Genomic DNA, 25,464 nt, shown 5'->3' with positions numbered 1-25,464 from the left:
ACTCTCTACAAAAATGGAAGTGGTTCCTGTCCAAACTTCTGAGGGACTGCATGGAAGACCTGTGCCATCCATGCAGAATTTGGACAGAGTGCCTGAGGCATTTCCAGCCAGATCAGTAAAGCAATTCCTCTTCAGTGCATCCTCCCTTTGGGAGATCTTGTAGAGGAGAAATATTTTTCTGTAACACTAGAAGAGGAAACAGTGAAGTCCTTTTCAGGCTGTGCAGTCTCTCTTACCTTGCAACTTTCAGTTCTTACATAAACTCATTATTATATGGCAAAATCCCAGCTGGACAGGTAATGATGGGGAAGACAGTGCCAAAACTGAGCCCTAGTCCCTACCTGCATGATTTCTATTCCATCAATAGCTGGGATTTCAGCAGAAGCCACAGAGGAGAAGCAGATCTAGACATGCTTGTGTCAGTTTTTCCTGACACTACTTTCACCCAAAAAGAGGTATTGTGTATAATCTCATATACTGCTAGATCATCTCAAAAGACTGGAGCAGGTCAGAGAATCTAGACTGCTCAATAATGTGCTGTTTTGCAAGAAGAGAGTAAATATTCTTGGTGTGACAGGACCTGTGTGAACAAAAATTCTGTTGTGCTCCAACTTGAAATTGTTTCAAAGCACTCTTAGAAGGCTTTGCAGGTTAGGAATTTGTTCTGGGAGTCAATAGCTTGGAGAAAATTTTAATTTTTACACCCCTCTGAAATATATGTATCTCTTTTCAGTATATGGGTGTAAAATAATTGTCACTTTTATGAAAACAGAAGTATCAGTAAGGAGGCAGATGGGTGGCAGTGATACATGGTCTAGAAGATTGATGGGTATATATTTGTATATATAAATGCAAATCACATAGCTTTACTGTTCTACCATATTAGTTTCCATTTGTTGTAGCTGTACAACATCAAAGCAGTGATGTCTCCGTATATTGCATTTAGTGGCAATGTAACGGACTACCAAAAAAAGAAATAAAAATCAAAGTGAGAGTTTCTAAGTAGTTTCCTGGCAATTGAGACAGCAGGCTCTTTCATCTGTGCTGTAACTGTGGCAGTGCATTGATTTAAATTCCTTCTGAGATCTCAAATGCTTTTATATTCGTAGGTCTCACTGGCTGCTTTCTTTTTGCCTTTTTTCCCCTTCAAATGATAAAATTCTAGCATTTAGCAGAATGCCATCTTGCTTCACCAGAAGATGGAGACTAATTTCAGCTTTGGTTCTAAACTGTACAGGTTTTGTAAATAAAATAGCTCTCAAAATGCCATTCAATTAAGAAATTGGTCTTTAACTTCACAATTCTTAATATTCTGACCAGAGCAAAGGGATAAACAACTATTATTCCTCTGAGACACCTGTGAGAGGGTTTACAATGTATTAAAAATTGTGCTTTGCCATTAATTTGGTTGACTCTCTTTGAAATATTTTTTCTGGTATGCTCAAATGGTAAATGAAAGGTTTACTATTTTATACAATATTTTCAATTTTAGCAATGATCATCTTTCTGTAGAAGCTTTCTTTTCCTATTAAAAATTCTTCCTGATAAGTACTCGACACATAAATTCACCTTCTTGTTGGAGAAACGTTTATGAATGCCTGTTATTTAATGTATCATTGAAGCTACTGCTTTCTTGATTAGGTTCTATAGATCAGGATTCTTGTGAAAAAACCTGAAACTGTGAATGAATGCAAGATGGTTAAGGAAGGACCTTATTTGTACCCACCTGTGTATCTATATGAATTGCCAACATTAAGAAGGCTAGAGGGCGAGCGCATTATGATAATCTGGGAGAAGCATAGACACAATTTAGGATTTATTCTCAAAGGCATCTTGGAAAAATTGACTTGACTAAAGGGAGATCTTTCTGGTCCATGCAATCTATATGCTGCATAGTTCTTGCCTACGGAAATTAAAAAGTGCATTTTCTAGCCCCTGTAAAATAGTTTGGAGATCTGTGCCCAGATCTCCAAAGCAAAAAGCAGCAGATACTGCACAGGTTGTCTGACACAGTGCCCATAATGATGTGGCAGGAGCTGCAATGTGAGAGCAAGCAGACAAATACAATCTCCTCTGAGAGGCATTTCTGTACCTACAACCTTAGGACACCAATGTCTGTGGAAAAGCTGCCTCTAAAACAATGGTTCCTCCTCCTCATGTCTCGTTGAACAACCAACCTACCAGAACATTAAATGCATAGCCTAAATTACCCTAATTACTACTTCTGCTAGAGGGCTGTAGGATTAAGAACATTAGGGGAAGTGGTTTATCAGACAATGTGATACAATGTCGGGAAAAAACCTCGAGACTCTTTGTTTTAAAGAACAAACTTGTGAAAAAAGAAAGCTTCCAAAATATTGATATAGTACAGATGGAATGATTTGATTCATTCACATTAGCTGCCTAAATGACTCTAGAGATAGAGGTTAGCAGATGGGATGTTACTTAACAAGTCTTCAGAAACTGGATTGACGCAAAACTGAATTGGAGGATAGCTGATAGCCTTTTTAAAACATTATGACTGAACTAATATACATGAGCTAATGAACTACTGTTTGTTTCAGAGTCTAGTACAGCTTTTAGAAAGCAGTTGGAAGGACTGAAATATTACATCTATGAATTGTCTGAATTATTGGGAAAACCCACCTAATCTTTTTTACTGAGTCCTAGACTTAAAGTCCTAGTGAGTGGAGGGCTTACTAGTGACACTTTGAGGGATAACACATAGAAGAAAGATTCAAAGATACTGATAACTCCAGGCTCTGAAAAGCATGCAACCATTCACAAAAGGCTTATGAAATCTATTTTGAAAAAAAAAAAAAAAAAGGACTGGATAGTCCTATGTCATGTGGGTCTCAGTAAGTCTGTGAAGTATTCCAGATATTTTGTTACACCTCAAGAAATTTCATCAGACAATCTTCAGATAAATCATCCTTCTAACCTAAAGTATAGGCTAATGTAAGTAAATAATGGAGCTCAAAATTACTTAAAAGGAGAAGAAGGTCTCCAGCCCATGCAAGACAAGCTTACGGGATAAAGACTGCCACAGATTGGATCCTCTCAACAACAGGACAACAAAATGCTGACCTGCTGTCAAGCAGAGCTGAGCTGGCACTTTGGGAGCATTGAAGCAGGTAGGGAAATATGGATGCAGCAGCTGGGCAGCAGGACGAGCCCCACAGCTCTGTGCTGAACCCACAGCAGCCTCCTGACACAGGCTTACAGAGAAGCTTCCCCAGCACCAAGGGGATGGCTCAGAGAGACCTCAGAGAACCTGATTTTGGGGGCTGCAAGACAGATCTTGTTGATATACTGCACTCCAGCAACCCTGGGCAGTTGTGAGTGGCCAACAATGAAAGAGGAGAAAAAAGCTGAGAATCCATTAGGCACTTATCAGATGATGAGGGCATGGCAGGAGATAAGAGCACTGTAAGGGATCCTTTAGGAATGTTATCCAATGCCTTAATTCCTAGCCTACTCAAATCTATTTTTCCTCCCTCCCCTTAAGTTCTCCAATGCCAATTAATGTATCTTCAATCCAAATAGCTAAAATGGGTGTTTGGGAGTGGGAAACTGGTGCTTATCAAGGGACCCCGAACGATGCAATTTCGTATCCCATGTGTCTGAGAGGGGAAATACAGAATAAATCAAGAATTTTCAGAAGGCTCACTGAGGTAACTGTGGGTTTTTTCCCCTGTCAACCACCCCTAGAGGAATGGTTATATTTCCTTATCTCACTAAAGCATTCTGTCAGTTCTTGGAACTACAAAGTGAACCTTTATGCAGTAGGTGGGCACACACACTGATAAAAGTGCTGATCATGATCATCTTTCCTAAGAAAACAAATATGATTCCACATGCCTTGAGCATTGAGGATTTAGGGAAACAGCTTCATAATCAGCCATGTATAGCAAATTGTATCATTGTACTGCAGATCTACAAAATGAATGATAGCTTTGGAAGCAGATGAACTAACTCCCCTGTGTAAACAGTCCAATCACATATAGAGATTCTACAAATATCTTTAAATACATGCTGAATATCACATCATATTTCATTTATTAACACCCAAAGGTCTCGCCCCTGTCTTAAAAGTACTGTTCTGGAAAATGAAATCCTTGAGCTCTCCCAGTGGCTCTGCAGCTGCTGGGACATCACCAGCTGTGTCAGGTAGATGTAGGTTTGTTTGACCCATTTCCACAAGCCATAACCTTCAGCTCCAAAGAAATTTTTATAGTAGGTGCCAATTAAGTCACTCAGATCTGGTAGTTTGATGATAAAAGTAATCAAGTATTACACAGCAGTCTGAGTGTTTTTATGTTTTTGTTTTCTGAGAGCAAGCCAACAGGAACACCATCATCTCTAGAACTGAGTAGGTCTGTTATCCCATTTTTAGAAAGGTGTATTTGTCAGAGATGAGTGTGGTTCTAGGAAAGCATGCTTTTCAGAAAAAAATGGTGTTCTGAAAATCATGTGGAAAAGAGTTTCAAAATTACCAATATGTGCTGTTTGACAACATGGAATGTAATGGCTCCATTTAACTTGAAAATGTCTGTTTTACAATCCAAGTTAATTGGAATGAAAAGGTCAAAACCAAAATATGTTGCAAAAAGACTGAAACAGATTTGATTCATCCAAATAATATTTTTGTCTTTAAATGTGTTAATTCCACACGTTTTTAGAATTTTGATTATCAGTCTAAACTGGAAAAGTTTTCCATGCTTAAACTTCCCTGTGACAGAATAACTATTTCCTCATCACAGGCAATAGCTGGTCTCATTAATGCCTAACAGATCCAGGATAGACCTTCAGTGTTCATCCCAGGGCACTCTGAATCAGACACAGCAGGAACTTGAGATCTATTCTGATTAAATGAAATTTGTCAATGAACAACAGTTCCCTCAAAGAAATTTTCAACAAATTCTAATGAGAACCATCTACTTTGGAACATCCTCCCGTGACCAGAATTTTGAAAGCTGCAGACCTCTCAAAATCAAACAGAAAAGCAATTTTTCTATCTTGGAACCTCAATTCAGTCCTGCAATGATTAACCCCTCATCCTTGTGAGTCTTTCCCTCTAGTACTCTCACATTATATTTCAGCTAAAATTACTTTCATCCTCTATCAGCTTGCCTGTACGAATTTGTGCAGCAGCTGCTGTGTCCACTGAAGAGTGAGATTCATGTGAACAAAATAGTTCTGACCCTGCGAATTCTTCGTGTCAGAGATAAAAACCCACTTCCACATTTCCTTAGGGATTGTTTTACCTATCTCCATCCAAATAATAAATATCAGCAAGAAAAGCAGCAACATAAGTGATGATATTGAAGGAAGTTAAAGCCTTTCTTAAATGTACTGCCAGCTTCCAAAATGAGAGTTTAGAAAAACAATGCTTTCTCTGTTTCTTTTGTTTTAATTGCATGGATAAAAGAACCCCTCATCAGTCAGATCAAGCTGTGTCAGGGGGCTTGTGCTGTAACAGGAAAAAAAATTATTGCTCCCTCCTTCCTGAGCAGAAAACCCATTTTTCTACGACTGGGAAAAGCAAAAGATCAGTGACCAAACTGCAGCTAGCCCAGCACCAAGGCCCAGCTGAGCTGCACAGCAGTGCATTGCTGTGCCAGGGTGGGCTCCAGGACCATGCCTTCCCTGAGCACAGCCTCTTCCACTGCTGGCTTCCCCTTTCCTCCTTTCACTGCCAGCTACAGCCTCTGCCTGAAAGATCAACAAAGCTGCTATAATATAAAAAGGAAAATTTCTTAAATGTGTTTTCCTTGTATGACTGACAGTGTTTCCAAGAACTTCTCTGTTGACAGAGCTTTGCAATACTGAATGTTTTACCTTCTCCCTTTTTGGAAAACAAGTTCCCTGCAGTTACAACACATATAACATAAAAAAAAAACATCCTAAAAAAATATAACTCCACAGGAATTTTCCTAAGAAACTATTGGAGATGGCAGAAAGGAATGAAGACACAGCATTTTCCACTATGCTTATCTTGCTTTGTATTTATTTTCAATATCCAACTAGGAGCTGGCTACAGTTTCAGTTTCATTTTCCAGTCACCTCCACACATACTCAAGGGAACTCAATCTACAACAGAGCTAGCTTCATGTCTGAAAGCAACATGAGCTGAGTAAAACAACTTGCCTATAATTTGGTTAATCAACAATTAACCAAGCCTCTTGTGAAGAGTCATCTCCATGTTGCATTTACTTTGTACACTTTAAACAACACTCACTCGGTGTCAATTCACACCATGTGCTTTGTCCACATGGAGAACAGCTCTGTGCCTGTTCATGCAAGAGAGCAGCAGTACAAGTCCACATCAGCAGTGTGAATCCACCCCAAAAATAGGTGCAGCACTACTGGGCTTTCAAAGGACAAGCTATATTGTGGATCCTTGGGAGAGATGGAGAAAAATATATTGCCAAAGCAATTATTCTTCCCATCCCCTCAGTTGTGAAAGTCATTGTGTTGCCAGACCCAGAGGAGCAGGGTAGGCACCCGGGCAGGGCAGGAAAGGGGAGCAGGTCCACTGTCCCCAGGAGAACAAATCCCCTGCAGAGGCTGGGAATGACTGCTACAGGACAGCATTTCAACTGATGCTCAATTGAGACCTAATTGTTGGTAAATAATTACTACCATACAGTGATAGCTGAAACTACTTTGCATGAGAATTCATTACAAGAATGACAAATAGCAATTGTTACAGAATGAGCTTTAATTCATTCTTACAAATTTATGAAATAACAATCCTATCTATGCAGACTTCATTTACTAGCTGGTGAAATGAGCAGAAATAAAGGAAAACTAATAGATAATTCCCCTAAAGCAGCTCCAAATGTAGAACTAATGCAAGACTACACAAAATAAAAGGCATTATTAGTGTTGAATTTAGTCTGTAACTTTACAATGTGCTAATTTGAATATTGCAACTTTTCATTAAAAAGTGGCAAAAACAACATGTAAGAATCAATAACGAAAATCTGTTCTAATTTGATGGGGTTTTTTACTACTAAAAGGAAAAAAACTTTATAGATTGTTTTTGTTTGACAAATTCTGATTTTCTTTAAAAGAAATTCTCACAGAAGATTCTCACTATCAATTAGCAATTTCTCTCCCAATAGTCTGTAAAGGAGCAAGTGTGGCAGTCCTCTAATTACTTTTTGTTTTATTAGCAAAGACAGACAGTTGAGAACAGGTTGAATTTCTGTAATTAGCACTGGGCGGCTAGGAAAAAACCAGAAAATAATGAAATGTTTTCAGAAGTGAATGCTTGGATATGTCTGTCCCAACTCTTTTCTCTCTTTCACATTCATTTTTCTTAGGATTTTATGTCGACATGTTCAAACAGCACTTTGTTCCCTCTTTTGTTTCTGCATGTACTGCAAATTTCATCTCTGCAGAGAAGGGCCACTCCATTCAGTGCTGTATCCATTGAAGACTTTTCTCAGTGCGTGGCTCTGTGAGCAGTGGAGCTAATGATATCTGGCTTCCAGCAGCTCTGTGTCTCCTGGTTGGGTTCTCTGACGTCTAATAAGGTGTGACTGCCAATTAAAGCCTTTCCTGTGGCTGACACAGTGCTGTCCCATGCGGGCTCCCAGAGGTCTAATAAAGGTGAGCTCATAGTGTGCTTGTGCTTACAGTGAAGGAATGCAGCAAGTCTCTCTCCTCTGCCTTTTTTTTTGTTTCTCAAAATTTGTTAGAGTAAAACACTCTCCCTTCTGGCAAGTTTCAGTGAAAATGGCCACAAAAGCTCAAATGTGATGGAAGATACTCAAATGGATGTACAAATACCTATCAAGTTTCTTTGGAAATACAGTCTAAAACCTGCTCTTTCTACAGGAGACTACACTTATCTCAATCAAAGGACTTACCTCTGAAAAGTGGTTTTGCCTTAAGTGGCATTTTTTTTCTTAAAAATCTTAGTGGGTCTAAAGTACCATCCCTTGAATCTTGTCTCATATCATTTTGGTAGCCTGACACTGCATTCAGCAACCTATTCTTCTCTCAATTTCAATCATGAGAGAAGAATCAGGTCTAGCACCTTAACTTCTCAGTGCCATGGACAGCTTTGCACAGAAAGGTTTTGTTTTCTACCCCTAAAGCCACAGCCTGTGTCAGAAACCTGACTGTGCCCACCTGGTGCCCAAGTGTGCCTGTCCTTGGGCTCAGCAGCCCTTGGGGCACTCTGCCTGGCACAGCGCAAAGCCTGCAGCCCCTGTTCCCCCATGTGCCTTGTGAGGACAGGCGGGGGGCAGAGGCAGGGTGGGCTCCTTGGGAGGCCGGGCAGGAGAAGCACAGCCTTGCTCTGCACACCCATGGTGCCTGCCTGAGACCTGCAGCAATCCACCCGGCTTCATTCTCCTCATGCAGGGCTGAGACAAAGGACGCTTTGTCTGCATTCAAAATCATGGCTTTTCATTGCAAGACAAAGTATTTTTTCCCCAATGGTTATCAGTAGAAACTTAACCTGGAATTTCAAAACACAGGGCCAGCTCCCTCACTCCCCTGCTCTGCACTCCCATGATTTGAATGTCTTTTAGTTCTTCACTCTGCATTAAATGGCATGAATAGTAATTCCAGGCTGAGAATTTTTTGGCCTGATCTAATCCTCACTTAACTAAAGTATCAGAGTTTTCACTGACTTAACAGACACTGACATGAGCTAAAAAGAAGAGTAATGAAGTGCATGGAGAACCACATCTCTACTCTGCAGTTCTGTAGCCATAAAAAAAATTATAGAGTTCCTTACAGAGTTTCACATTTGCACAAATACAATAAAAATACTGTCTCACAGATCAATTCCCATGATTTTGTGATGGGAAAGCCTGTTTATTCACACACAAAGGGCCATCCTGCTGCTATAAAAATCTCTCTGCTAAATGCTTCAGTAAAAAGGCTGCTGAAGAAAAAATAATAATCAAATTGTCCTGAATCCCTTGAGACTTTTGTTCCAAAGTGGTACCAACAAGAAGGCTTGTTGAAAATATTAAAAATCTACAAGCAGTCTCACAAAAACCACTATGCTTCATGTTGGAGGGAGAGTTTATCCTACAGAGGCAAAACCCATAACTAATGCCTTCCTGTCATGGGCCGTCCCATTTCCAGAATGGTTTTGTTCTTCCTCAGATCCCCGAGGTCCCACCCACAGTGGTGCTGGGCAGGAGGGAAGGGCACGGGGCAGATCCAGCTCATGGCAGCTCTGGGGCACACTGCCACCTCCTTCCCCTGCTGGGAGATGAGGAGGAACACGGGGCAAGGCTGGAGGCAGCAGGGCCACATGGGCTGGACACAGCATGGTGCGGACAAGAGCACAGCACCCACAGGAACAGCCCAGCCAGGACAAGAGGGAGATGAGGGAGGATGAAGGTGGATCCGAAAAAGGGCCCAGGGCAAAGCCACCGGCTGTCCCACAGAGAAGCAGCATTCCATGGGTGGATTTTAAATCATTGCTTACAGACATCCATGTCTGCATCACAGGACATGTGTGATCTCCATACTTTGTGAAGGAAAGACATTCATTTGAAAAGGAATGTATATTCTTTACATGAAAATGACCAATATTCCAGATGAACAAAGTATTCCATACCAGAAAATAGTGCTGAAAGGTTCTACCATGAAGCAAGTATACTTTAGAAAGTACCCCTTTGTTCTACCTCTTTTTTTTTAGTTACATCTGCTAGAAATAATGACTACAGAATCTCTTTCAACAAAAGGTCATTTATGTCAATGGACAGAACACAGAGGATCAGATCACCTGCTGTAATTGCAAATTAATGCTCTACTGCTAATGCATTAACTACACAATATTGATCTACAATTGAATCATACAGGCTACTGTGAAGTGATTTTTACTTTAATATTTTTATGCTTTTATTGCTTTTTCCATAATGTATTTTCTCTTTCCGCTGGAATTTTCTATAATTGTTTCCCATTTTAATTTCCTGCAGCACGATGACTTTAAAAAATGTATGTCTCTTTCAAAACCTTGCAAAAATCTAACAAACCATCAGTGTGACAGGGTAAATCACATACATGTTGCAAAACATGCAAAAAAAATTGATATACCTCTAATTTTGATAAATGTGGGCTTTAAAAAAAGCTTACTTAAATTACAAATAAAATATCTCACCCTCACTGGAAAATTGTAATGAAATGTATCACAGAAAGGTGCTTTCTAGATATTTCTGGAGCTCCTGGTATACAATGAGTGAAAGATTATCTTCATATTAAAATTGTTGGGTTTTTTTTTTAATTTTCATGCCTGTACTGAAAAAGGGTTCGTAGGTTCAGGTATGTTAAAAAACTATGGTGCTATGGAATCAGCTGACGAATGACTGAAATGTTTCAGCATCTTTCAGGAGAAATTAAAACACAAGTGGGGTCTTTTTGCAAGTGTTTCTGAAGTCCACGAAGTAGAAGAATGTTGTGTTGAATCACTGTCTAAAATCTTTAGCCCAGCTACTACTGACTCCAATAACCTAGTTTGTTTTTCATACCTGCTGCAAAATCCCTTACATCCAAACCTTTTTGTGAACAACAATCAGATGTTGTCCTCCATCTTCTAAAGGAAGGGATAGGACATATTTTGATTCCTGAAACTCTCTCCCCCCATCATTTCCTAATATACCTGCTTAATACCACTTGAGGTGGTTATGGCATACAGCAAAATATGGCTTACCACCTGACTCCTGACTTGCATTCCTGTGTATGATGATTTTGCAAATGGAAAATAAATCTCCATGTTTTAAAAATAAAAGCATCTGGAAAAAATAATGGAGAACTGATTGCAAGTGAAACATCTGAAGAGGAAAACCTGATCTTGCTTTTAATGGAAGAACATTTATTATTCATAAACCTTTCCTCTAACAGATATGTTACGTTGCAGTTGAATCAACTCACACAAAGCCTCCCTGTTATCCCAGGCCATGAATGTCCTGCTGCCATGGCAGAGAAGACACTGGACATGTAGGGACACAAGGAGGGGAAGCCCAGTGGCCATGCAAGTGCTGCTGTCCCAGGCTCTCGAGCTGGGCTCCATGGATAGACCAGAGCCTGAGCTGCTCTGCAGTATGGGACCATGGGGAATGCTGGATGGTCTGCCAACCCCTGCCCTTCTCAGGCACTGCTGGGCAACAGGGTGGTGAGAGCAGTGACACAGCCCAGTTTAAAGCCCTCTGTGCCTCTTAGGCACAGCTGAGCACAGAGGCTGCTCCATCACTGCCAAAGCCCAGGCTGCTTGCTTCCTGCCTCTGGATCAGTCATAAGGCATCCTTGTGGCTTTGGAAATGTGAAGTCAGATCACAAAATGTGCAGTGGTGTGTCAGTCTGAGTTCTCTTCAGAACCACCTCCAACAGTATCCAAAGCAGATACTTTGGATAAGGCTATCACACACATACAGAATTCCCCCACCACAGTCCCACCTCCAACCTGCTTAACTCAGGAACTTGCTATGCAGTGCATCTCAAATACTGAATCATTCAGTACATCACTTCACTTGATGTTATCTACAAATCCTGTACTCACTCTGTATGTCAGTACTGAGCAAGCAGAAGTGAATGCCAAAGCTGTAGGCAACAGAGGTTGTGGCTGCTAAAGGAGCAAGTTGGGCATTTGATACCAAGGACACGTGTGAGATTGGGATTCAGGGAAAAGAATATTACCTTGTTTAGAAGGAAAACAATGGAAATGATCCTCATTATCCTAATTAGGGTCCAAAGGCAACCTGCGAAGATGAGGCTGTCTTTTTCTATTACAATGTATCTCATCTGAGAAGCAAATATGTTTCAGTCTAGTCCCAGAAAGTGCATTTCTTTAACGACTTTCTATAGAGATTACTCATTTCCTTCTCCCTTCCATCTGTCCTTCCCATCATAAGGGAAAGACTTACAGCCTGTATTCACAATCTAGCATGAAGCTTACTAAAGGTTTATTTTAAAATGGATGCAATTGAACTAGTTCAGATCCTTACCTACACAGCCACTTTAGAATCTATTTATCTGAGATCAGTTTAAACTACTTCCCTACGTTAGTGAAACAGAAATAAACCACTCAAACTGAGGATATTTTTGATCCAGAGGAGTTTAAAATCAGTTCTAGAGATGACTTAAATTAAACTGGCGAAACCTACGAACAAAATAAGACTTTTTTCAACATCTCTGGGAAAAATTTGTTGAAAAGAAAAATTGTTCTGTACAGGGCAAAAGACCTGTATAGATCCAAGTCATTTGTGGAAGCCAGTTTCCAAGAATTTGATTACTACTAAAAAGAAAACAATAATTAATGTCTTGTAAATCAAATAGTCTTTTTCTCAAGCACTCACTGGGATGTCTGCATGAAATTATATTTCAGAATTTCCCATTACCATTGGGAAAAATCAACAGGAAAAGAAAAAATAAAAAACAGCTACATAATCTATATATAAATAGAAGTCAAAAGGGACATTAAACTCCTTGATTTTTAGTCATCCAGAAACAGATACAGCAGACATAGAACAGAAAATCATTTCATTCTGTGTAATCCAGATCATGCAACATTGCTGCAGACAAAGCCATTGAAAGTTGTTATTATTAGCAATAACAAATTAAATGCATCTAAAGCTCTAAAAACAATCCTTGCCAATCCTATTTTTTTCGTAGACAAATGCTGCCCTGCAATTTGCACCATTACTTCATGTTTATATGGAAGAAGCTCTCAGACAATTGTGTACAAAAGGCCAATCTCTTATCTGTCCATGAAAAAGAAAAGTTTTAATCACTTTGATACAACTAAAAAAAAAAGGAAATGGTATTAATAAATCCAAGGAACACAGCAAGTCTATAAAAAAGGAACAGCCTTTTGCTTCAGCTCCCAGAGATACTAACTTTGATGCGTATTAAAAAACCAACCAGACCAAAATATTGAGCTGGCTTTTTTTTTTTTTTTTGTGAAACAGCAAACAAATGACTAATCGCAGCAGTCACTGTAGCTGTGTAAAAAGGATGGTCACACTGAATCTAATTTCAATGTCAAAGTGAATTGTGGGAATGAAACCACTCTAGTCATCCCATGGAGTGACACAAAGCCGACATTCACAGGCTCCACAGCTGCTGTTGTCTATGGTGGGACCCACAGATAAAGGGGATGAACATCTACCAGAATGTAACAATATACAATGGAACAATGGGACATAAAGACCACCTGCTCCTCAGCCAGTCCAACATGCATGCTGCAGTGGTGCCCTGACATGCTTGGCAGAGGTAAGGGGCTGATTTTCAGCCAATTTCCTGGTGCCTATAATACGAGGCCACCAAGGCTTCCTTCCATGACAGGGACACACCAACTATTCCAGTGTGGCCAGCAGCTCAAACCAACCCTCAGGCAATGCAAACAGCCTGGCTGCTGAATGCAGCTGACACCTCAGTCCAGTGCAAGGCCAGCACCCCAGCAGTGGGTGCAGCGCTACACCTCCTGTTCCAATGAACATCCCTAAGGGACACAGACACCTCATAAACCAAAGTGACTTTAGCGTGGCTCCCTGAGAGACCAACACAGTGCTTTTTGGAAGCCCTCTCACCTTGAGAAGGCTCTTTGCAGAAAAGAAAAACTGAGAATACAGGAAGAACAGATAGGTCGAGATAAAATTTGTGTCAACCTGGTTTGTATGACAAGAGAGAGATATGTTTAAATTTTAAATAATTTAAGCTAGAGATAATAAGTCCTAACAAACTCATGGTTAGCCTTTTCCCAGATTGGTATTGGAACACCAAAAGCTTTCTTCTGGAAGCACCTCCTCCACCTCCATGTGAAATGAATGTCTCTTAGCAAGCAGCATGAACTGAAAAACATGAAAATTCTTCTCAATGGTAGAAACTCCACACTATCCGAATGCTTGAAAGGAAGCCACATTACCATCTTAATCACAGTTACCTGAACGTTAACATTTTAAAGAAAGAAGCTGTACCTGCAGGACAGAGGCCCCGCTGTGCAGGAACTGAAGCCCAGCCTCGGCAGAATCGATGCCTCCGGTGGCCAGGATGGGAAATCCTGGGAGAGCGCGGGCGATGGCGGACACTGCGCGCAGGGCGATGGGCCGGATGGCATTTCCTGCAGAAACCAGGACACGGCGTTAGCAACATCCCAGCTGGCCCTGATGGAACCTGCACATCCCTCATGCTGCAGCAACATCAGGAACTAACACCTAATCTGAGGTGCAAAGGTTATATTAATTTATAAACTGACACCAAGTGGGTTGTAAGTGGTATCAATGCTTGTACAGCAATTTATGCATGCAGCTGGAATACAGAAAATGGCAGAAACATTTGGATAAAAAATGCAAAGCTAGCTTGACCATTTTAGCTGATGCTCAAAACAAAGACTAACCATGTCTGAGACAGAAAGCAATACTTTACCATACAATACACCGTAGATAAAAAGATCTATTTTTCTACATAACGAATCAGGTTGATTTTTTGAACCTAAATGCTGTCCAACTAAGAGCAAATATCTCATTTATATATGTTCACCTAAAAATTCTTTAAAAGTGCCATTTCACTGCACTTGACATTTAATAATTTATTTGTTTCCCCTTCTGCATGTCTGTAGATTAAGGAACTTCTTTAAGTAAGCCCCCTCTAACAATTAATATGATAGTCGAATTCTCAAAAGAAAAAAGTATATTCATTTATGGCAATATCTCTAAAACTGGAGCTCATATTTCAAATGGTACATAGAAGTTGAGTCAGACAATCCCCTGCTATATTTAGAGGATTATGATTAAACTCTTAATACACTGTGTCTGCAGTGCATTTGTTTTGACTACATTCTACTGATGGTATGCAAGTATTAAAAATATGACTACAGATGCTGCTCATTAAATGATGGACAGCAGATATAGATGACACTTTCAGTTATTTTTGAGGCTAGTTGGTATTTCTCTAGATAACCTCCACATTATTAAAATTTCTACTTAATTTAGAGAAGCTTTAGGATAATTTGATGCCATCATTGGGCAACAATAGTGTAAGAGAGGACACATCACTCCCAGAGGATCTGTATGGCTGTGGCTGTCAGACCATTTTTCCCCCTCAGTACTGCATGAGGTAACAGCAACTAAATTTTATGCACATGAAAGGGACAGCCTAACCCAAGATGCACTATTGATATGTTTTCAGGAAAACTAGAGCCTGATAGATAAAAATGTGAAATCTCATCAAAACTGCTTTAAAGAATCTAAGATCCCAACAGAACAGATCACAGAAAGGATCTGGAGGTGAGCAGGAACTTTCCCTATAACACTAGGAACTATTTCCCATTGTTTGGTCTGGATTGATTGCAATTTATTGGAAAGGAACAGAACAATTTTTTAAAAGAGGATGACTGCTAAGCATCCAAAGAGCAAATATTATAACATAATTCATGGTCCAGTCTTAGAGACATGCTTGAGGAAAAAAAAAAAAAGGGAACCATGCTGTTTGCTCTGACAGATTTACAAATAAAGTCTTTTGGAAGGCATACAGGCCAAAACATACACTACACAGCCAAAACCACTGAAAGTCATCTCATAAAAAACAGTAGTTCAGGAAATTCTTCAAATATTCAGTTTTTGAAATTGAAGCTAGAAGTAAGCATCAGACTTGCTACATTGCTTTCAGCCTAACACAGCTCCAGAATCCCACTATGATGAGGTGGATGTTTCTTAGCAAGATGAATGAATACAGACACTGGTAACTCTGAAATCATGTGGCTACAGGGAAATTTCTTCCCAATCTGCTTTGAGGCATGAAGGTTTGTATACTTCTAACCCCAATACAACTCTGAAGAGTTTGCTTTCAATTGGTTTTAAAGGCTTGTAGACCCTTGGCCTTAAAGATATCTTGTAGCAAAGAGTTGCATAGGAAAATATTTCCAGAATATAATTAGCCCCCTTCTCACTTAAATGACTGTACAGTGGTCAGTTCAGGAAAAGGACCAAATGACAGCTTATTTAAGGTTTCAGCACAATATGTAATCAGAAAGGCTTTCATTCAGCCCAAAGAAATCAAGCATATGATTCAATGAAGTCTAGCAGAATTAGCAATGAGACTTAGAATTTAGTATGGAACACAGGTACTTCTTAGTACTAGCTGAATTTGATATTCATAATATGAGTTATTACTTACATTTGGTGATTAGTAAATTAGTGATAAATTGGTATGATTGCAAAAGTATTCCATTCATTTATAATTCACCCAAATGAATTTAAAAACATTTCAGAAGTGCTTCTGATGAGAGTAAATAAATGGATGTAATGACAATCAGAGGGTTCACTAAGGTCTCACCATTTATCCCAGCATTTTTTTTATTAGTCTACTCATATGGAACAAGCACAACATAAGCTGAAGCCGTTCTCCCTTACATTTTTTCATCAACAGTTCAGCAGCTTCCCCCTCTGCAACAAAAGCTGCTGGGCTGGAATACCAGCAGTGATTTCCTTGTGATAAAGATCCCACTGCCTAATGAAATGGTGAAACAACCCACCAGATTAAAGAAAAAAAACGAATACAGACAATAGAAACAATAGTAATGCCAAGCTATTAAAAAAGAAGGCAAATACTCAATTTGACTAACAATCTCTATTTTCCTGCATTTTCATAAAAGTATGTAGGAAAGTAATAAATTCCATTATAGAGATTTGTGGAGAAGCAGTTTTTAAAAGGTTGAAATAAAGGAGATTTAATGCCAACTTTTAAAAGATCTGTAAGTAGTAGTGGGAATTTGCAGAACGTTTTCTGATAAATCCAATGGTATTTAAGAAGCTGAGATCCAAATCCAGCATGCATTTGAAAGACAGCTCACATACTAAAAGATAAGCATCTACCACATACTTTGACACGTTGGGATCTGTAATTCCACTAGTTAAGCACCCGTAGCTGAGGAAACTGCTGATATGGTACTCTCCTGATAGAAGTGCTACAGCTGCTACCAGATGCTAGATGTGGCTATCATTTACCTTGCTGTAAAATAATGAGATTTAATAAACAAAGTCCATTTATCAAGACCTCAGGCAAGCGAGTGAGATATAAAAATGAAAGACAGAAAAATACCTCATGGAGATGACATGCTACTCTCTGTTGAAAGCTACTCTTTCAGGTCTCATTAATTATGGAACAAATATTTGCTACTATGGAAAGACATAAACAATGAAATAATTTTAATATGTGAAAGTCCCTGACCTTTTTCTTGCCCTAAAACAAAAAGCTTTGGCTTTCTCTATTGTTTTGTTTTGATTTATAAAAAATAAGACTTTTCAGACTATCAGTGAAAGAAATCCAATAGTGAAAACACAACAGGAAGGAGAAGCAGAACACACATCAAGCAAATGTCTCCCCCTCCTCAGCACAGGTAGGCAGAGCTGCTCTTGTCCAGTGAGGACAGCAGGCTGATGACAAACTGATCAAAGATAATATATCTGCATATTTGTTTGCTTGTTTTTCCTTAGGAAGTAAAACACCCTTCACCAATGCCACAAGACACATGTTTTATTCTGACTTCATAAGTACTAGGAGTCCTGAGAGGACTTGATCCTGTCAAACACTAAAAATGTTCACTAGATTGAGGCTTGAGAGCCAAACTTTCCTCAAGAAAACTGGTGTTAAGTTTCAAGCACCCAGTAGCTTTGGGAATTCCTAGCAGAAACAATTCAGATCTGATCCTACTGATCCAGCAAGAGGAGAAAAATAATCTCAGACATCTTGAATACTGGCTCACTTGCAATATACTGGAGCAATTTGATAGTTTAAAGTTTTCAATGCCTATATGAGGCCTTGAAGTAAAGATGATCCTGGTCCATTAAAAAACAGCCAACAGAGTCAATTCAGACTGATATTACTGAGACTGAATCTTGAAACAGTCTCAGTGGTCTTTATCAAACTCTCAATGAGCAAGAGAAACAGATTTTAAAGGAAAGCAAACTTTCATATCTTTGGATTGTATATCAATCCAAACCAAATATTTGTTTCTATGGATACTAGATGGAACAAAAATGAATTTGGGTCAATTTTCCCCACTCTGTGCATTTTCAAGTAAAATTGTTTTTTAATTTGCATTCTATTATATCACTAATTTGAGATTTAAACCACTGAGCCTGAATATTACAAAGAAGAAGCAGTTGATATATAATATTTTACTAATAAGTCACCACTAAAGTCTGTGCTTCTAAAAAGTGTAAGCCCCCAAATCTAAGCAACGTCACCTTTTCTCCCTCTGTAGATACCTTCTTGGAAGAAAACTGACATGGTTATGTCCCACACTGTTAAAATTAATCATGCTAATGAAAAAAGAACCCAATGACAGCAAACAATAAACTTGGATGAAAAGCATTATACAAGGAAAATGGTCTGGAAAAGTTCAGACATCATAGATATCAATCCAATGCTTCGGAAAGTAAGTAGGTAAGAAAGTTTGGAGATCAGGGAAAAAGCCCAGGAAACATAATTCTTTGTTAAGACATTTTCTCCATAGTGTATATGCTGCCTAATACTGGCAGTCAAAGTACTTTACATGTTCTGCATTTGCAAACAGCCCAGGGAAAGCTGCAGGTTGCACACAAACCATTTCCCTCGCATTCCTTCCGACTGCACTCACTCTGCTCGCTCTTTCTTTCTGCCACCTGTAGGTGGCCACCATAAGCTACACTTATCAAATAACTCATTAGCAGGGTTTTCAATACTGTCATATCCAGATAATTAGCAATTTATTTAAATAACCAATTTCTGTGGAAATAATTGCCATGGAATGCCCTGAACCTACTTTTTATAAACTATAATAAAAGTGTTAAGATAATCCCTGACATTTGCAAATGCCATTAGTTCACCTTTCCTTTTGATAGTGCTATGGCATTATGTTTAAACAATTACCTGATAACGTGGCAGTTTAATGAAACAGTGGAGCAGACACATCCTTCAAAATGACCAGAGAATGCATTTATATGCAGAAGAAAACCCAGTGAACAGACGTGTTTAGAAAGAAAGACTACCCACAGTTGTTAGGAGAGCTGCAAATGGGACACACAATATTTAGTGCAGTAAAAAATACAGAGAGTTCCCACAAAGCAAGAGCAGGATGGACCTTGCCACAGCTTAAATGTTGCACAGCCCAGCACTTCTGAAGATCCAGAGATGACTCTTCTCACTGCTCCCTATCTGTTTCCCTGCCTGGTCAGTCCTTCAGTCCATTATTACTCATTAATAGTATTTGCCAAAATCACTAACAATAATGTACTATTTACTCAGGCTCTGGCTATTTCCAACTGAAAATTTTAGTTATTCATGTGCCAATGGAGAATTCAAGGGAATAGTCCTTTTATGGAACATCTCTACATCAGTCAGCCTACACCATCAAACTAATGGCTACTCAAGGTTTCATGTTGTTCAAAAATTGTGATGGGCAATGCACCAACTCCACCAAATAAATAGCAACGGTTCTGCTGACTACAGAGAAGACAGGACATTGTCACAAGACTTCAGAATAAAGTTAATGATTCTGCAGATTCAAAGGAACTTCTATCTAACTCTGCTATAGCAGGCTCTTGATACCCTATCAACTGACAGGATTTTTGTCAGCATATCATGACTACCTTGATACACTGATAGTGTGTCAATAGTTCTTCTGATAACCACTGACCCTTCCTCTAAATTTCAAAGCTTACATCAGATGTGATTCTGTTTCTGATACAGACAGAATTGAATCAAACCTCTGAATGGAAAAAAGAGGCAATAATTTTGCTTCATATTTCCTTTAAAAAAATTTGTACTCAAATAGAAAAAAAAAAACTCTTGAACTTCCATAATCACAGAGAAAAATCAGTGTCCTTTTTAGGGTTTAATTTTACCATTTTTAATTAATACTAATGATTATTTATGCTCTTTCAGCTAAAAATTCAGAAAATCACCAGAGTTCTCATTCAATAAATGTTTAGTACTCATCAGAGAATTCTCTCAATTAAAGAAGGCTAGAATCAGAGAAAGAGAGAGGGAAAAATTAAATTTTTCTTATCTGTAAATATTATTTATCCAAGGAGACCTGGGGGAATTTTCACTCATATCAAACTTCAATAGGAAAAACCAAGAGGACAGATACAAATTGTTTTGTGAATGCTGCAAGAAGTGGTTAAACATTTCCTAACAGAGCCATTCTCTCACTGAAAACTACAGATTCACAAAAAGTCGATACTTCTGGTCGTCAGCATGAAACCTAGCAAAGCATTTTCTGTTGCAATTCATCACACGTTCATTATTTAATTTCACTCATGGTTTTTGCTTTGGTTTGAGTTGGAGCTGGAAACTGTCTGACAGAATGCTTTCCATGTTCTTTGGGTGGCTCAGGAAGCTCTTTCTTTGCCTTGACTGCCTTGCTCTGGCTGCCCAGCCCGAGTCAGCTGCCCCAGTGTGGTGGGGCTGGTGCTGCTGCAGGAGGGAGGTCTGGCACCTCTGGCCAGGACAAACCCTGCCTGCTACCCAGAGAGAGCCAGGGCTAATCAATAAAAAAACAATGATACAACAGCAATGAAGAGGTAATAAAATAGTGCTAATAGCCAGGGTAAGCTCCTGACACAATACAAGGACAGGTGAATAGACCAGCATAAAAGCCAATAAAGATTTAGAAAATATTGCCCAGTTACCAGACAAGATCACTGCAGCCATCTCAAAGGGACAAATGAGTTCCTGCTGAATCCTTCCCCTCAAAAGTGTGAGTAGTTCACTACTCACTTGCTGCCCTTTTATTCCAACGCAGAGACTGACATTTAACGTGAAGTGTGGCAGAAATGGTTCTGGCTGTTTACAGATCTGTTCAAAGGCAGCCCTGCCTCTGTCAGCCTGGGCAGCGCTACCTTTGTTTGAGCCGGTTTTAACCTCCATAACAACCACCCCGGTCAACACGACCCTGGAACCAGGAGGGGCGTGTGTCCCCACATGGCTGTGCCAGTGCTTTAGCACATACATAATTCTAACCGCAAAAAGGCAATTTAGTACAAGTAAGGACACACTGGAAGAGACATGACTGCCTGCTGAGCAGGGAATTGAGGTTCCTACATTGCATTTAAAAAGCCAAAATTACTGAAAAATGCAGTACAACAACTTTTCAGGCCATTTACAAAACCTGACTCATACCTTGCGCTGTTTAATAACCACTTGCCTAAGAAGTCCATCACAGAAAGGGATGCAGAACTTCAGAAACTATGGCAAACTAAAGAAACCAGGCCTGGACAACTAGAAAGCTCAGATAAAGTATTTCTTTCTTGCTTTACATAACTCAAGTTAATAATTGTCCTATTTTGAGGTTTATCTATTTTATTGTCTATCCCTCTATTTTATCTGTATCATCCAGTTGCTGTTATGCATAATAAACAATTTTATGTACCAATGTATTTAGATCTATTTATAGATACATAGCTATATTAAAAATACATCACGAACACAAATTTTTGTGAGACAAAAGACTCAATTTGAGTAGAAAACACTGTATTTGCCTGTGCATTAGTGTCTACATAGATATCTACCACAGTATTATTACATATCCATATAATCTGTGTGAGTATATATATACATGCACACTCAGTAGATGTATTTCCATATTCACATATACATAAAACAGTGGATGACACGTCCCCTGATAAAACCTGTTATTTCAACACTTCAAGTGAAAAGTGTTAAAATAAATGGCTCATCACATACAATGTGTTAAAATAAATGTTTATTTCAACACTATGTGTATCATAGCCATTTATTTCAACACTTCCCATTTTTCAAGACTCACACAACCAAGAGTAGGAGAACTGATAGCTATACCTAAGGTAGCTGAGGCACACAGCCCTACTCTGCTTGCCATAGGATGAGTAGGAAGTTACTTGACACTTTTTTTCCTCCCAGCAATAAATGGAAACTACCTACCTTGACTGTTCGTGGGGATCTGCATGTGCCTGTAAGCTGGTGGGCTGTGTCATCATTTGGAAAGAAGTGCCATACCAGAGTCTTCTGAGATATTTGGGAAGCAGGCTACAGCTACCAGGGTAGGTTTGAGAAAAGAAGCAAAGCATGGGGGCCTTTGAGAATTTCACTTTGCTGTTTCTGACTCTGACACAAAAGCTTCTGGGCAGACAAAGATTTACGAGATCAAGAGCAAAACCTAGAGCTGTTCATCCTGAGGGCTGGATGGGATGTGATTGTTGTAGGACCAGCTATATTCTGGTGATCAAATTATGAGTTAGAGAACATCTGGGTTCTCACTTTACCTGCAGAAAAAAGTTTATTGGGAGGGTTCTTCAGCTCAAGATCTACCTTAATTTTAATACAGAACCTGATGGGTCTTTGGACCAGCAATCTTCCATCTTTAGGTGGTTTCCAAAGCACAAATACAGTAATGGGGGCTTTGAGCAGTTAGGTTAGCGTCAGCAGCTGAACTTGCTCCTACAAGCTGAGCTCACACCTTACATTATAGGCCAGTGTTGGCTAGCACCAGTTTCTTTTTCTGCTTTATTTTGGGAGGAAGGCACAAGAAGCTCCCATTTTCTGGCAGCTCCCCCTGGAGCCAGAGGGCACTATGCCTTTATAGATCTAAGGGACAGAGGCAGGATAAGAATGAAAAAATTTAAATAATGCACAAAACTTCCACAAACCTTGAGTTCCCTCTGAGCAATATTTACCACTAACTTGCCTGTAATATTTTCTTACAGCTTTCCTCCTTTGAAAAACTTTAAAAGCATGATTAAAGATTTCCTAGGCCCTAGCAAGACAGTGTGGTTTTAAGAAGATAAACACTTGGAGGGGCATTCTCTTTTTTTTGTACATTTTCTTCTCTGAAATTGCAGATCTGTTGGTCTGAATGGACAGAGCACAAACCCACAAAGCAAACTAATAAAAGTTCAGCAAAGACTTTGCAACCAGCATGCCCTATCAGAAGACTGTTCTGCAGCCAGACAACGAAAAACTGAGATCACAGTTTCATCAGCTCACAAACAAATTCACTGCCTTGAGCCAAGCCACTTGACAGTGTTAGTTGCCTCTATTCAAACATGTCTCTTCCTGTAAAATTATTTTCCTCCCCATGTCACTTTTGTCAGGTAAATCACTACAACCATTTTGTAGTAGAATAGTCTACAATGCAATTAAAGCTCTCCAGAAAAAACCCACAGTGCTTTCAGCCTTTCACTTTCTTCAGATGTGATTAGTTCCAGAAAGAGCAGGTATCATCACTCCTTTGTAGGCACCGCAGGTTATAAGATTAGTCCTCAGAGGCTGGCAACACATAATAAAAGTGCTTTATTCATAAACATCAATCAGTTTCAAGAATGGCAGTTGCTCACAGAATGGAAATATTCAGCTAATAACTACTGTAGACATTAAAACACTGTATGACAGATATGTAGTGCTCATTACACCAGAACACCAGAACATTTTCTTATAATTATGCTTTCATAACCAGGTACATAAGTTTCTAAATATTCAGTTCCTTACACTTTGTTTTTTTTTTTTTTTAGGGTAGATATTTAAAAAATACTCTTTCCCCAGAGGGTGGATGGGCACTGGGACAGGCTCCCCAGGGCAGTGGTCACAGCACCATCCTGACAGAGCTCAAGAAGCATTTGAAAAATACCCTTGGGCACATGGTGTGACCCTGGGGGATGGTGCTGTGCAGGGCTGTGAGCTGGACTTGATGATCCTTGAGGGTCCCTTCCAATTCAGCACATTCTGTGATTTTTTTTTAATGAATTTAGAGGACAACACTTAGTTTTCCATGAATGAAAAAGACTCCCCTCCAACAGAGAGGTGATACCTTGGATTTAGCTGAAGCCTTAGATGTGCATGGATGACAATTTAGAATTTTCTTTTCTTCTTCTTTTTTATAACCTTCACGATTATAGGGAATTTCATGCCATTTCTTTAGCTGAGAACGTACTGAAAGCTGAAGTCAGTGGCATAACGAAAAGCAAAATAATTGCTTGTCCATGCTGTGTAAACTATTTGTGGAATAAAGGAAGCCCAAACCCTATTTGGAGAGGCCTTTACTAGCTCTGGATATATTACTGAGAGTTGCTAATTAAAACATGGTTATATCAGTCCTGCTTGTGACCAGCCACACAACTCAGTGCTGATTTCAAGAAGAAATTATACACCCATATCATAACTCTGCTTTCTGCATTAATAAAAAATAACAGCATTAATAGGCCTAAATATTCATTTGTTTGATGTATTCAGAGCAACAGAAGGGGGTGCAAGGGAATTTAGTGTATTGCTCTGTCAGATCACTTTAATTATCCAATGAGGGTAGCTCAGAGGGTGAGTAAGGGACTTAATTGATGTACTTACTCATCCCCTCAGCTTCCACTGAAGAAAAATGGTAGCAACACAACTCCTAAACTGCATTTGTTGGTCTTCAGTGATCAAAGTAAAGGCCAATTAACAGAAAGCCAGGGGCCCACAAAGTGTTTGTTGATTTTAAAATACTGATCAGAATACACACTGCTACTGTTAAACACACAGCAGCAGTATCTGGCACTTACACAGTGCCTTCTAGGAGAGGATGTCCAAATGCTATACAAGAGTATAATATTTTTATCTCCCAGAATAAAAAGTCTACACAGGCAGGCCTGGAAATGTGTGTAAAGAAAGCAATTCCTCCTGAGCAGTTGGTCCTTCTGGTCACAAATCCCTTGTCCCAGAATGTCCTCTCACCCTTTTCTCTAAAACTGTTTGTAATTTAAAGGATAACTTTTTAGAAGTATGCTTTGTAAATCAACTCAAGCAGTCTCATCTCAGAAGTAAATTACATCCTAATGTGCCAAGCACCTTTTTCTGTGGGTTTTCATGGATGAGGTGTTATGCCCAGTCACACCACTGCCTCAAGCATGGAAATACAGGGGCTCACAGAAGCACACAGGACTGTGCTTGACTGTTGCTGTCACCCATAAAGGAATTATTTTCTCCATCCTTCCTATCTTTCTCTAACCTAAAAGAAAACATATATGATTCACTTTGGGGCCAGTATCTTTGGGAAAACTGTGTTGCTTCTGTGTTTTTCTTGATTATGTACAATTCTTAGAATTCTGAAGGTTATTTTTGGGCAAGCAATGTATATACCAAAATGAGGATATTTGAGCTATTGCTGACACAATCCTGTGTATGGAAAGCTCAAAGAGGAAGACTCACAAAAGCATAAATGCTCCATGTGAAACTCTAACACATCTGTTCAGCACTGGAAAGCCTGCATTTAAGTTCAAAGCACTAGAAAGCTGAGACAAGTGCATTTTTGGAATCAAAACAAATGACGGTAATTTAAGAAAATACTATGAAGCACACAAAGGCTGTACAATGCCATATGTTGCACAATGCATCTGGTAATCAATTTAATGTATATGCCAAGTTTACTAGAAGCCCAAATTGGCTTAAGTTCTTTACTCAGAAATTCAAAAAGTAAACTAAAAGCATTCCAAACATGGTGCT

At 39.3% G+C, this 25,464-nt stretch overlaps 1 protein-coding gene across 2 annotated transcripts in view; it reads right to left on the bottom strand.

The window, feature by feature from the left end:
• The window catches only part of DPYD (dihydropyrimidine dehydrogenase), a 338,172-nt gene that overhangs the window by 46,695 nt on the left and 266,013 nt on the right, over positions 1-25,464 (bottom strand). For both annotated transcript variants that reach the window (XM_059478500.1, XM_059478498.1), the window contains exon 19: positions 13,950-14,092. In XM_059478500.1, coding sequence (XP_059334483.1) covers positions 13,950-14,092 — 143 coding nt within the window. The remainder of the gene's footprint in view (positions 1-13,949; positions 14,093-25,464) is intronic.

Source organism: Ammospiza nelsoni, chromosome 9, assembly GCF_027579445.1.
Source record: "Ammospiza nelsoni isolate bAmmNel1 chromosome 9, bAmmNel1.pri, whole genome shotgun sequence".
Taxonomy (NCBI): domain Eukaryota; kingdom Metazoa; phylum Chordata; class Aves; order Passeriformes; family Passerellidae; genus Ammospiza; species Ammospiza nelsoni.
The sequence above is the reverse complement of the archived record's forward strand: the minus strand, read 5'-3'. Positions and strand labels throughout refer to the sequence as shown.